Source organism: Ictalurus furcatus, chromosome 3 (assembly GCF_023375685.1).
Source record: "Ictalurus furcatus strain D&B chromosome 3, Billie_1.0, whole genome shotgun sequence".
Taxonomy (NCBI): Eukaryota; Metazoa; Chordata; class Actinopteri; order Siluriformes; family Ictaluridae; genus Ictalurus; species Ictalurus furcatus.
This window is the reverse complement of record NC_071257.1, coordinates 3,623,149-3,637,317: the sequence shown is the minus strand read 5'-3', so window position 1 is coordinate 3,637,317 and position 14,169 is coordinate 3,623,149. Positions and strand designations below refer to the sequence as shown.

The window sequence follows — 14,169 nt, the reverse complement described above, 5'->3', positions numbered from 1 at the left end:
GGCTTAGCGCTTACTATGTAAGGCATAAAACACATATGAAGCGTGAAGTACAACGCATCATACTTTTTTTTGAATCTATTAATGAAGCTAAGGAAGTTTTGAAGAACTGAAGATTCGTGGCCTTTCTGGTAGATTGACATAAAATAGCTGTTACATGGAACTTGAAGTTTAACTTGAAATCACTGTATATGCTGAAAATAGAAAGCCTTATAGCCGGGTAAGACAAAATATGTCAATGTAGAACCAAATAAAGAAAAGTATTTTGTTTAAAAACTTGTGCTGATATAAGAAACCAGATACGACAAGATCCAATCAGGCAACAGGACTTCATTGCTTTTAAACTACTCAGCGTACGCTTTTAGAAACCGGATACGTGATTTAAAGGATTACTTTGGATTTTCTTTATCTTTTTACAATAATTACAGTAGAAAACTCTTTCACCCAAATGAGGCTATAGACTGGAGATATTTGATTGCATGACTTCACCCAGGACCTTTAAATGTTGAAGATTCACAGACAATAGGAGCTATGCTAATGTGATGAATAAATGGAAGAGTGAATATCTTATTCAATCACAGTAATATATGGGAGAGGGGGCATTAAAATGCACAAACTCATTTAGGGTGCAGAGTAATGCTGCATGTATTAGCATAATGGCAATGTGTGTGTGTGTGTGTGTGTGTGTGTGTGTGTGTGTTCAGCACTCTCGGTTCAGCTTCGAACATGGTTAAAGTTAAACATATGTTTAATATGAACCCGTCTCAAGTTGTAAACCAAGTCAAATGAATGAAAACGTATGAATAAGTCATGATAAAGTATTTGTAATTATGCAACGGTATTGATGAATTCTCAAGTCTGATTGGTCCAAAGGTGTTGATTAATTTTCTACAAAAGCAGCTCTTACAATCATAGAAATAGTTTAGGAAAAAGAAAAAAAAATCAAATAACTTCTTAAAGCACCTTTTTCTTGTAATACAGCAGTCAGTCTTTTTGGATAAGAGTCCAACAACTTAAACTTAGGCCATCTTGATTCGGCAATTTTATTCCACTCTTCCTTGCAAAAATGCTCCAGATCTATGAAAAATTTCCAGGGGATCTCCTGTGCACAGACCAGCTTCAAGTCATTCCACGTTCCAAGTTTTCCGATGGGATTTAGATCTGGGCTCTGACTGGGCCATTCCGGTGCATTGATCTTCTTCTTCTGAAGCCATTACTTTGTTGATTTAGTAGTCCGATATCAAAACGACAAGGGACTGAACAAGCACCTGAGGGCTTCTGTGGAAAGGAACGCCTCACGAGGCTGCATGCTTTATCAGATGGCGTGATCAGAATGCTGTCCAAGAAGACCTCAAGATCTTGACTTGGGGATACATCGACATGAGAGGATGAGTTGAGGGTCATCAGCATATCAGTGGTATGAAAACCCATGTGAGGTTATGACCTCGTGAAGAGAGCAGGTATAGAGGGAGAACAGAAGAGAACCCAGTACTGAGCCTTGTGGGACATCGGTAGAGAGTCTCCATGGAGCTGATGTGGATCCCCTCCCTGTCCTTGAAGACTTCCCAGGCTGTAGACAGTGAAGAGAGGAAAGTGTCGTTGGCTGATTCAAGAGGTAGAGAGGAAAAAGCATCAGGGTATGGTATGGTTGCTAGAATGCTGGAAGCCAGAGAGGAAGGTGAGGTCAGGTGGAGGTTGTGGCAAGCAGTGGGAATGTATGAACAGTTGGTGACAGGCAGGGCAGGGAGGGCTGAGCTGAAGGATACAAAATGATCACCTGAAAGGTGGAGTGAGGCAACATCGATGTCCACAGCCAGGAGGTCTGTCTGAAACCAGGTCCAGAAAAATCCCTCCCTTGTGTGTCAGAGGGCTGCTGTTGATAGGTCAAAAGAGTGCAAAAGAAAGAGGACTTGTCAGAGGGGAGGTTAAAGTCTTCAAAGAGATTGACAGAGGTGCCGTCAGTATGAAAGATACTAATAGGGATGGCCAGTTCTTCAGTGAAGTTTCCAAGTGGACCAGGGAGGAAATAGATAATAATAAAATAAAGACTGACAGGAGAGGTGGCAGTAAAAGCATGGCACTCAAAGGAAGAGGTGTTCAGATGAGACGGCGCAAGAGACAGAGACCGCATCTCAAAGAGACAAGCCGAATGAAGAAAAGTGGCGATAATACTTAATCCATACAGAAGTCCAATCTCTTCTGGAGTGAAGTCAAGGTAGCGTAAATATGATTGGCATGGAACGTGTAACTAACACTAGCCGACCAAGTGATTCATGTCTATCCGCTACAGATGGAAACATCTGCATTATATCTCAGTAAGCTCTAGTTAAGCAAACCAACCTTGATTGCACACTTGCGACGACTAACTAGCAATTTAACAAACGATGAAACAATACTAAGATCAATACTAAGTTAGGAATAAAAGCTCTATCAAATCCTGATGATGCCACAGTCATCCAATCGTACGCGGCTTAGCATTGTAGAGAACGAGTGGGTAATGAACGATAATCTACACACGTGTGTAGTTGAAGGCTTGTCTGTGTCCATAATGCCCCCCAACCGTGCTTCTTAACACAGTGCCTGATATTTAAACGTTTGGATTATATCATGAAACAAATTTGCATCGAGGGGGTCCATAGATTTTTTTGTTGTGTTGTTTACATGTTAAAGTGGCCGATGAATGCAAAAAAAAAAAAAAAACTTGGAGAACCTCTGCTATAAGCATCTACCCTAACAATGGTTTTCCTGCCTTGATACGATGTACGCCAGTCCAGTATGGTGAGATATATGCAGTTGAATAGCACCACCCAGTGGTTCACATAATTCACAAGATGGTACAGTTGGGTTTTTCCCGAACGAGCAGATGTTATGTTGTTACTTCTAGCTTTGGTTACTGAAGATCAATGCAATCGCACTAACAAACAGCACAGATGTTGAATAGAGGTTTCTAATTGCTTTAAAGCTTCACTCAAACCACTTCAGAGACTCCTAGTGTAAAGCACTTGCACAGCAATTGAACATTGCTTGCGATCTCTGATAGATTTATTTTCATTTGCATCTCACTTATGTGTTTTTAAAGTATCGTCTAGTGATATCTGGTTTATTTTCGTCCAATACTAGCTCTATGGTGCTTGACATGCCACTGTTGTTCATTTGTGTAATGGGGCATCCCAATTCACATAGGCTCGTATTATAATTACACCACTGAGAATGTCAAATCAGATTTCTTACTTACATTTGCATGGCACTGACAAGATCTTGTGTGTAGGGGAATTGTACTGGTGTCTAACAAAAAATGTTATTTATAAGATGCTATCAGTCTCTTCTACGTATAATCCTCTCCACATAGTGAATGTTTCATGTGTATATAAGACAGTATCAGTAATAAGGGAATGCTGCCAGAGGCTCCTGCTGCTACAGAGTGTAATTGGATCTGCTGTCATTGTTCTCTTAGTGGGAAGACATTTCTCTCTCTCTCTCTCTCTCTCTCTCTCTCTCTCTCTCTTTTTTAAAGCAAAGTAAATATCCTATTACACCATTAGAGTCCCCCATTATCCCATCTGCTCCATTGCAAATTAACACATTATAGCCTTACAGTCTATAATTATTCACTTTCTCATTCACCTTGTTAGTATGCAACACAGCTTCAGGTGGAGGCCTACAGGGGGAAGAAACCATGCAAAGTATGGAATGGAAAAAGGGGATAGTTTCGGATGCTCGTATTTGTTCAAGTCATGCAGCTTGCACCGGGAGCAGGAAGAAAGAGCAGGGTGCAGAAAGTTCAGCTTCCGGACATCTGCAAACAGATACGAAAGAGGAGCTGAAGCATGAAGAGCCGTGTGTAAGGTCAGGCGGGGAACTGAAACTGCATGCAAATCTAAGGCCAAAAAAAAACAAAACAGTGCTCTCTACATTTGGTGTTGATTTACAAAATGAAAAATTAAGATTCAGAGAGCAAAGTATAGGTAGAAAGACAAAGAAGAAAGTTCAGTGATGGTATTGAGATACTTTTGGAGGGAAGGGTCTGGCTTTTTAACTTTTACCATCTGGAATAAGTCTTACTGCTTTCTGAGCACAAAGATAAGGGTTTTAGGAGTAAATGTAACATTAAAAACTTGTTTCTGGACAGGTGAAGATTGTTTAAACTTTACCTTCAGCTTCCATGAGCTTGAGGATACTGTAGCGTCAGATTTCTGGTTTTGGCTGAAATGAGTAGAATTTAATGTGAGCTTAGGCTGTTTGACATGTTGTGTTTTCTGAGATGCTTTTCCACGCAGCACTGAGGTAAAGCGTGGTTATTTATTTCATAATAGCTTTATTTGCCCATACTCAAACCAAGATTCATTCATGAATGGGAAGGAGTACAACTGTTCCTATTAAAATGGACGGTGAGTGTATATTACTGGGCCAAAGTCAGAGACCACACCCTTTTGTTTTCAATCAAACGGGCAGTCAGTATTTACTGGTGGCAAACAATAATGTTTGGAAGATAAATGTGTGCAAATAAATTCCACTTATTATATTTTATTTGGAAATCATTTTATTGAAGTAAGCTGATGAAAAACTACAGAATATAATTTCAGATAAATGTTCCACTGCGCCTTTAAAGGTGCAACAGAAATGATATTCTTCTCTCTCCATGCCGATGACCACGTTACTACACGTGCAGCACATCCATTTCTCCAGCCGTCTAGCTGCACTTTTCAGCGCTGGCGCTCTGACTCAGCGGTGCTGACAGAGCCGGGTGGTTCAGGTGGCACGTGTAGGTTCGTCCGGAGCTCCAGCGCTCTGGGCTGAGTTTCAGCATGCTGCTTTGGATGAAGGTGCCGTCAGACTGACGCTCGGACGAGCTCGTCTGCACCTCTGCACCCGCTACGGCGTCGCCGTTATCAGACCAGGACAGAGTGGCGCTGTCAGGACGGAAACCCTGCGCCAGACAAACCACCCTGACTTCATCACCTGAGGAGAGAGACTGAGAGGGAGCCAGCAGAACGAGGGACGGAGGAGATGAAATAGCTGGAGGAGAGAGAGAGAAAATAAAGTTATAAACCATAATGATATTATTCTTATAATTTTTATGTAAAAATCGTTCTCGAACGATTACGAAAAAATACAATTTATACCAGAGTGCTGTCGATATCACGAATCTAATTGGTCAGAATGTGCTGATTAGTTTTCTATAACAGCTGCTCTGACTCTAGAGTCCTCTTCAGGACAAATCACAAGTTTCTATTAATGTTCTCGTTCTAATACGTTATCATTTCAATAGTAACAACTTCCACATAAACAGATTAAAGCGTGTGTAATTGGTGAAGCTTCGTGTGAGGAGACTTTTCTTTGATCTTTATAGAAGGAGTCTCCAGTATCAGCACTTTGTAAAAGTCCGACGTAAAGCTAGAACTTTTGGTTTAAAAATCACGGGAAACTCAGGAAATAATCCCCCCCGTGCTCATTTGTAGTTTCGGAGTGCAAACCCCTACACTTTTAGCATTTCCTGATATTTTTTTAAGGATCTTTTTTGTTGTTGTTCGGAGTTTAAAATATTATTTGGAAAGCTATATACTATAAAAACAGAAATATGACATTATTTATAAAAGAAAAGTAGAATAGTGTGTAAAAGTGCAAAAATGTCCACCAATCGTGTCCACTATTGATAACCGTCACATTTATAACAGTATTTAATGATATATTTATTTATGTTCAGGTCTACTTAAACAATCTGTGTAAATAAAAATGAAAACAAATAAGATTTTACTCACCGAAAGACACTTCAGTGCCTCCGCCGAAAACCACACCGTAGCACAGTGTTAGAGCTCAGTACAAAAACCTCACACTGCTTCTGCTCACACTGAACACTTCAGTGATCACGACTATAGAACTTAAACACACTAAACAGGACAAAATGACCATCATTGGGACAGGAAGTGGTGCAGAACTCATGACCGTGCTCATACTGAACACTAAAGTGTGTGTGTGTGTAGAACTGTGAGTGTTTTAGACTGATTTATGTCCAGTTTAGGTCGTGTTGGGGTTTTTGTACGAGAGGGTCAATAAACCGCAGCACCGTGCCGGTTACCACACAGCTGGGGCAAGCACAGTAATAGACGGCTTCATCTTCAGCCTCAACACCGTTAATATGCAGATATTCTTGTGATCCAGATTCACTGTAAGTAAATCGACTGGGCAGTCCACTTGCTCTGATGCTATCATAGAGCAAGAAGGTTGGAGCTTTTCCTGGTTTTTGTTGGTACCATGTTATGGCCCAGCTACTCGTACTGGGTGAACAGAGAATCTTCACATTTTGCCCAGCCTGAACAGATATCACCTTCTCCTGAGTCAACACAAGAGCTTTCAAACCTGTTCAAACAAACAGAACACTTTGAGTCCCGCATTTTTCTAACGCAGCATTGTTAAAGCTCACAAATCACACGAGATTATGATGAACTCCACCCTTAGATGAATATGATTTAAAAAATAAAAAATCTGCACTAGAACATGGGTTTAAATTTTGAGTAAAGTTACCTGAGAGAGCGAGCAAGATGGCGGTGAGGGAAACGGTGTTGAGGAGCATCATGTTCAGGTCTGTAAAGAATGAGAGAAAAGACACTCGGGCTTCTTTTGAGAGCAGACTCAAGCTGCACACACTCACACACTGCTCCTTATAAACAGTGTGTGATAGCAGGGACTCACAGAAGACACACCTCCATGAGCGTTCACACACACAAAACATGCAATACATTTGCATTGACTTTGCTGACTTGTACTGCATGCCTTTCATGTTTGAATCAGCCATCACCAGCCTAAACAAACACAATAAATATTAAAAGATTTCATTTTCAGTAGTTATTTATCACAAAGCTTTCCCTCTTAATGCAGTGGGCAAATAAGCTGCTCTAAGAATAGTCAGTCCATGGAAGGAGTCTCCAGTGTCAGTAAGTTTTTCCAACATAGAAAAGTTTCAGGCTTTTGTCTTATTAACTGCAAGAACTGAGATAAAATAGATACCGGTGAGGGAACGAGCGTTTATAGCTGCTGTAACATAAATAAAAGCTGTAGGTTGTCTCGCAAATGTTCCACAACATTAACTGTAACTATAAATAGATAAAAATCAAGTGTGACTGGTTAATACATGAATCATTGGCAAACTGCTGTAAAATAAGAGGAATAAAATATTTTCAGACATGCTGTTATTGGAAAAGAATCGATTTCAGAGTAATAGTAGTAAGTCTGCCTCATGTTCATGTTCCTCAGACTTCATCACCAAACAAGATCATTGATTATTTGCCTAAAACAGCACACCCCCAAGTGTTTAATCTTTACTTACTAAAGAAAGAAGTGAGAGAAAGACTGAAACCTGAGGAGAGGAGCTCATTTAAAAAAAGGAACTTAAACAGAAACTGTATGTAAATTCGATCTCTTGGGATTCCAGAAGGAGACTTTGATAAATCTCTCCTGGAACATAAAAATATTACACCATAGAATGAAATAAAGATTCATCTTCAGTAAAGGAAACACCACTAATGAACATTATATACATATTTGTCCTGTTCAAGGTGAACAACAACGTGTGTGGGTGTGGGTTTACGGAAATTGTGTAAGGATTAAATACTGAATATAATTATTTTTTTTAACTGTAATCTCCATAAAATGAGACTTAAAAAAGAAATATCAGTAATTATCAATAATACTGTATGTACTGCATAAAGTAATGCATACATTTTGTAAAACTTTTTTTCCCATCCCTTATTGAGAATTTTATTTTTGCAATCTGTTAATTCAGTGTTGTTTTCCAAAGTCTTGACGTTGATAGGTTGACCTTAAGTTCAAAGTTGAAATGAAGTTAAAATAAAACAATTTATCAGTAAGTTTATTTATTTTCTTTTAATATATGAGCTTAAACTAAATAATTGAATCCATGTTCAAATATGTCTTAATGAGTTCCATACACCATTTTCTCATCATCATTTTATTGGGGGAAAACTGTTGTGATTAGCAAAGCATCTACAGGAACATGAAATATTCCACATGGTCTCTAAAAACAAGCAGAAACACAGCAAACCTCAGAGTAGAAAACACTGAGACATGAAGCAAAAGCAGCTGTTCAGAAAACGTATGATTGAATCACTTTCTCCCCTCTCCATGCCCATGACCACGTTACTACACGTGCAGCACGTCCATTTCTCCAGCCGTCTAGCTGCACTTTTCAGCGCTGGCGCTCTGACTCAGCGGTGCTGACAGAGCCGGGTGGTTCAGGTGGCACGTGTAGGTTCGTCCGGAGCTCCAGCGCTCTGGGCTGAGTTTCAGCATGCTGCTTTGGATGAAGGTGCCGTCAGACTGACGCTCGGACGAGCTCGTCTGCACCTCTGCACCCGCTACGGCGTCGCCGTTATCAGACCAGGACAGGGTGGCGCTGTCAGGACGGAAACCCTGCGCCAGACAAACCACCCTGACTTCATCACCTGAGGAGAGAGACTGAGAGGGAGCCAGCAGAACGAGGGACGGAGGAGATGAAATAGCTGGAATAGAGAGAGAGAAAATAAAGTTATAAACCATAATGATATTATTCTTATAATTTTTATGTAAAAATCGTTCTCGAACGATTACGAAAAAATACAATTTATACCAGAGCGCTGTCGATATCACGAATCTAATTGGTCAGAATGTGCTGATTAGTTTTCTATAACAGCTGCTCTGACTCTAGAGTCCTCTTCAGGACAAATCACAAGTTTCTATTAATGTTCTCATTCTAATACGTTATCATTTCAATAGTAACAACTTCCACATAAACAGATTAAAGCGTGTGTAATTGGTGAAGCTTCGTGTGAGGAGACTTTTCTTTGATCTTTATAGAAGGAGTCTCCAGTATCAGCACTTCGTAAAAGTCCGACGTAAAGCTAGAACTTTTGGTTTAAAAATCACGGGAAACTCAGGAAATAATCCCCCCCGTGCTCATTTGTAGTTTCGGAGTGCAAACCCCTACACTTTTAGCATTTCCTGATATTTTTTTAAGGATCTTTTTTGTTGTTGTTTGGAGTTTAAAATATTATTTGGAAAGCTATATACTATAAAAACAGAAATATGACATTATTTATAAAAGAAAAGTAGAATAGTGTGTAAAAGTGCAAAAATGTCCACCAATCGTGTCCACTATTGATAACCGTCACATTTATAACAGTATTTAATGATATATTTATTTATGTTCAGGTCTACTTAAACAATCTGTGTAAATAAAAATGAAAACAAATAAGATTTTACTCACCGAAAGACACTTCAGTGCCTCCGCCGAAAACCACACCGTAGCACAGTGTTAGAGCTCAGTACAAAAACCTCACACTGCTTCTGCTGACACTGAACACTTCAGTGATCACGACTATAGAACTTAAACACACTAAACAGGACAAAATGACCATCATTGGGACAGGAAGTGGTGCAGAACTCATGACCGTGCTCATACTGAACACTAAAGTGTGTGTGTGTGTAGAACTGTGAGTGTTTTAGACTGATTTATGTCCAGTTTAGGTCGTGTTGGGGTTTTTGTACGAGAGGGTCAATAAACCGCAGCACCGTGCCGGTTACCACACAGCTGGGGCAAGCACAGTAATAGACGGCTTCATCTTCAGCCTCAACACCGTTAATATGCAGATATTCTTGTGATCCAGATTCACTGTAAGTAAATCGACTGGGCAGTCCACTTGCTCTGATGCTATCATAGAGCAAGAAGGTTGGAGCTTTTCCTGGTTTTTGTTGGTACCATGTTATGGCCCAGCTACTCGTACTGGGTGAACAGAGAATCTTCACATTTTGCCCAGCCTGAACAGATATCACCTTCTCCTGAGTCAACACAAGAGCTTTCAAACCTGTTCAAACAAACAGAACACTTTGAGTCCCGCATTTTTCTAACGCAGCATTGTTAAAGCTCACAAATCACACGAGATTATGATGAACTCCACCCTTAGATGAATATGATTTAAAAAATAAAAAATCTGCACTAGAACATGGGTTTAAATTTTGAGTAAAGTTACCTGAGAGAGTGAGCAAGATGGCGGTGAGGGAAACGGTGTTGAGGAGCATCATGTTCAGGTCTGTAAAGAATGAGAGAAAAGACACTCGGGCTTCTTTTGAGAGCAGACTCAAGCTGCACACACTCACACACTGCTCCTTATAAACAGTGTGTGATAGCAGGGACTCACAGAAGACACACCTCCATGAGCGTTCACACACACAAAACATGCAATACATTTGCATTGACTTTGCTGACTTGTACTGCATGCCTTTCATGTTTGAATCAGCCATCACCAGCCTAAACAAACACAATAAATATTAAAAGATTTCATTTTCAGTAGTTATTTATCACAAAGCTTTCCCTCTTAATGCAGTGGGCAAATAAGCTGCTTTAAGAATAGTCAGTCCATGGAAGGAGTCTCCAGTGTCAGTAAGTTTTTCCAACATAGAAAAGTTTCAGGCTTTTGTCTTATTAACTGCAAGAACTGAGATAAAATAGATACCGGTGAGGGAACGAGCATTTATAGCTGCTGTAACATAAATAAAAGCTGTAGGTTGTCTCGCAAATGTTCCACAACATTAACTGTAACTATAAATAGATAAAAATCAAGTGTGACTGGTTAATACATGAATCATTGGCAAACTGCTGTAAAATAAGAGGAATAAAATATTTTCAGACATGCTGTTATTGGAAAAGAATCGATTTCAGAGTAATAGTAGTAAGTCTGCCTCATGTTCATGTTCCTCAGACTTCATCACCAAACAAGATCATTGATTATTTGCCTAAAACAGCACACCCCCAAGTGTTTAATCTTTACTTACTAAAGAAAGAAGTGAGAGAAAGACTGAAACCTGAGGAGAGGAGCTCATTTAAAAAAAGGAACTTAAACAGAAACTGTATGTAAATTCGATCTCTTGGGATTCCAGAAGGAGACTTTGATAAATCTCTCCTGGAACATAAAAATATTACACCATAGAATGAAATAAAGATTCATCTTCAGTAAAGGAAACACCACTAATGAACATTATATACATATTTGTCCTGTTCAAGGTGAACAACAACGTGTGTGGGTGTGGGTTTACGGAAATTGTGTAAGGATTAAATACTGAATATAATTATTTTTTTTAACTGTAATCTCCATAAAATGAGACTTAAAAAAGAAATATCAGTAATTATCAATAATACTGTATGTACTGCATAAAGTAATGCATACATTTTGTAAAACTTTTTTTCCCATCCCTTATTGAGAATTTTATTTTTGCAATCTGTTAATTCAGTGTTGTTTTCCAAAGTCTTGACGTTGATAGGTTGACCTTAAGTTCAAAGTTGAAATGAAGTTAAAATAAAACAATTTATCAGTAAGTTTATTTATTTTCTTTTAATATATGAGCTTAAACTAAATAATTGAATCCATGTTCAAATATGTCTTAATGAGTTCCATACACCATTTTCTCATCATCATTTTATTGGGGGAAAACTGTTGTGATTAGCAAAGCATCTACAGGAACATGAAATATTCCACATGGTCTCTAAAAACAAGCAGAAACACAGCAAACCTCAGAGTAGAAAACACTGAGACATGAAGCAAAAGCAGCTGTTCAGAAAACGTATGATTGAATCACTTTCTCCCCTCTCCATGCCCATGACCACGTTACTACACGTGCAGCACGTCCATTTCTCCAGCCGTCTAGCTGCACTTTTCAGCGCTGGCGCTCTGACTCAGCGGTGCTGACAGAGCCGGGTGGTTCAGGTGGCACGTGTAGGTTCGTCCGGAGCTCCAGCGCTCTGGGCTGAGTTTCAGCATGCTGCTTTGGATGAAGGTGCCGTCAGACTGACGCTCGGACGAGCTCGTCTGCACCTCTGCACCCGCTACGGCGTCGCCGTTATCAGACCAGGACAGGGTGGCGCTGTCAGGACGGAAACCCTGCGCCAGACAAACCACCCTGACTTCATCACCTGAGGAGAGAGACTGAGAGGGAGCCAGCAGAACGAGGGACGGAGGAGATGAAATAGCTGGAGGAGAGAGAGAGAAAATAAAGTTATAAACCATAATGATATTATTCTTATAATTTTTATGTAAAAATCGTTCTCGAACGATTACGAAAAAATACAATTTATACCAGAGCGCTGTCGATATCACGAATCTAATTGGTCAGAATGTGTTGATTAGTTTTCTATAACAGCTGCTCTGACTCTAGAGTCCTCTTCAGGACAAATCACAAGTTTCTATTAATGTTCTCATTCTAATACGTTATCATTTCAATAGTAACAACTTCCACATAAACAGATTAAAGCGTGTGTAATTGGTGAAGCTTCGTGTGAGGAGACTTTTCTTTGATCTTTATAGAAGGAGTCTCCAGTATCAGCACTTCGTAAAAGTCCGACGTAAAGCTAGAACTTTTGGTTTAAAAATCACGGGAAAGTCAGGAAATAATCCCCCCCGTGCTCATTTGTAGTTTGGGAGTGCAAACCCCTACACTTTTAGCATTTCCTGATATTTTTTTAAGGATCTTTTTTGTTGCTGTTTGGAGTTTAAAATATTATTTGGAAAGCTATATACTATAAAAACAGAAATATGACATTATTTATAAAAGAAAAGAAAAGTAGAATAGTGTGTAAAAGTGCAAAAATGTCCACCAATCGTGTCCACTATTGATAACTGTCACATTTATAACAGTATTTAATGATATATTTATTTATGTTCAGGTCTACTTAAACAATCTGTGTAATTAAAGATAAAAACAAATAAGATTTTACTCACCGAAAGACACTTCAGTGCCTCCGCCGAAAACCGCAGTGTAGCACAGTGTTAGAGCTCAGTACAAAAACCTCACACTGCTTCTGCTGACACTGAACACTTCAGTGATCACGACTATAGAACTTAAACACACTAAACAGGACAAAATGACCATCATTGGGACAGGAAGTGGTGCAGAACTCATGACCGTGCTCATACTGAACACTACAGAGTGTGTGTGTGTAGAACTGTGAGTGTTTTAGACTGATTTATGTCCAGTTTAGGTCGTGTTGGGGTTTTTGTACGAGAGGGTCAATAAACTGCAGCACCGTGCCGGTTCCCACACAGCCGTGGCAAGCACAGTAATAGACGGCTTCATCTTCAGCCTCAACACCGTTAATATGCAGATATTCTTGTGATCCAGAGCCACTGTAAGTAAATCGACTGGGCAGTCCACTTGCTCTGGTGCTATCATAGAGCAAGAAGGTTGGAGCTTTTCCTGGTTTTTGTTGGTACCATGTTAAAACCCAATCTGTAGAAGCATCTGATCTGCAGGAAATCTTAACATGCTCTCCTGCTTTTACAGACATCACTTTCTCCTGTGTAAGCACAAGAGTTTCCAGACCTGCTGGAAAAGAACACATTCTGAAATTAGATGATATTAAAGTAAAAGAAATATTATTTTTCTCAACAGAAAACTTCATGTGCTCGAGCTCATGTTTCTAAATCGACATGACTGATGAACGGCCTCACCAGGAAGAGTGAAGAGGAGAATCAGAGTGCTGACGATCATGATGTTCTTCCAGAAGGTGGACAGAAAGGATCAGAGGTTAATCTTCAGGGCAAGACGCACACTCACGGTCAGACACTGCTCTTTATGAAGATACACAGCACACTTGCATACAAGCTCTCCTCCCCCTGCACGCGCACACACACACACACACACACACACACACACACAAATCAAATGAGATGAACCGTTACGAGAAGTGATGCCTGCATGAATGGAAACTATGTAAATCTCATCTCTGGGGACTCCATCTATAGACCTCTGCTTTCCGTACGAAATTTCGACAGATGTGAAGTAACAAAGTAGAAATACTTTTTTTTGTGTACTTAATGTTTAAATATCTACGCTTTTAACCTCACTCTTTTGACTAAACAGGACAAAGTGACCATAATTGGGACAGGAAGTGGTGCAGAACTCATGACCGTGCTCATACTGAACACTACAGAGTGTCTGTGTAGAACAGTCAAAAAGAAATCAATTTCTAGTCACTGCATTTCCACTATACTACTAGAGGTCAGAATGCGAACATAGCCGATTCTCTTTCGGAATAAAATTTCCGTGTTTAATCCCACTCTTACCGGGACCTGCACGGAGTATTTCTCCGACAAGAAATACAAATAGAAGTGTGATCATTACGCTCCT

General features: G+C 39.7%; 1 protein-coding gene and 2 gene segments (V, D, J or C); all 3 read right to left on the bottom strand.

Moving 5' to 3' along the window:
* Positions 1-3,746: 3,746 nt before the first annotated feature.
* On the bottom strand, positions 3,747-6,571 carry LOC128605042 (immunoglobulin lambda constant 7-like). The segment is given in 4 exon segments: positions 3,747-5,013; positions 5,757-5,774; positions 6,274-6,354; positions 6,520-6,571. Coding segments are annotated over 4 exon segments (477 nt in total).
* Positions 6,572-6,953: 382 nt separating this feature from the next.
* On the bottom strand, positions 6,954-10,293 carry LOC128605213 (immunoglobulin lambda-1 light chain-like). Its single transcript, XM_053620426.1, has 4 exons — positions 10,020-10,293; positions 9,561-9,854; positions 9,257-9,283; positions 6,954-8,513 (listed from the first exon to the last, which is right to left on the bottom strand). Exons 1-4 carry the CDS (start codon positions 10,288-10,290, stop codon positions 8,188-8,190), a joined length of 918 nt encoding a protein of 305 aa, XP_053476401.1. The 5' UTR covers positions 10,291-10,293; the 3' UTR covers positions 6,954-8,187.
* A 373-nt stretch (positions 10,294-10,666) lies between these two features.
* LOC128605212 (immunoglobulin lambda-1 light chain-like) lies at positions 10,667-14,112 on the bottom strand. The segment is given in 4 exon segments: positions 10,667-12,013; positions 12,762-12,799; positions 13,071-13,365; positions 13,491-14,112. Coding segments are annotated over 4 exon segments (699 nt in total).
* Positions 14,113-14,169: the final 57 nt, after the last annotated feature.

Coding starts and splice junctions, on each gene's coding strand:
- LOC128605213 (XM_053620426.1), bottom strand. CDS start 10,290: ATGGCTGATTCAAACATGAAAGGCATGCAGTACAAGTCAGCAAAGTCA. Junction 9,855..10,019: donor CATCTTGCTCACTCTCTCAG/GTAACTTTACTC, acceptor TTGTTTGAACAG/GTTTGAAAGCTCTTGTGTTG. Junction 8,514..9,256: donor AGGCACTGAAGTGTCTTTCG/GTGAGTAAAATC, acceptor TCTCTATTCCAG/CTATTTCATCTCCTCCGTCC.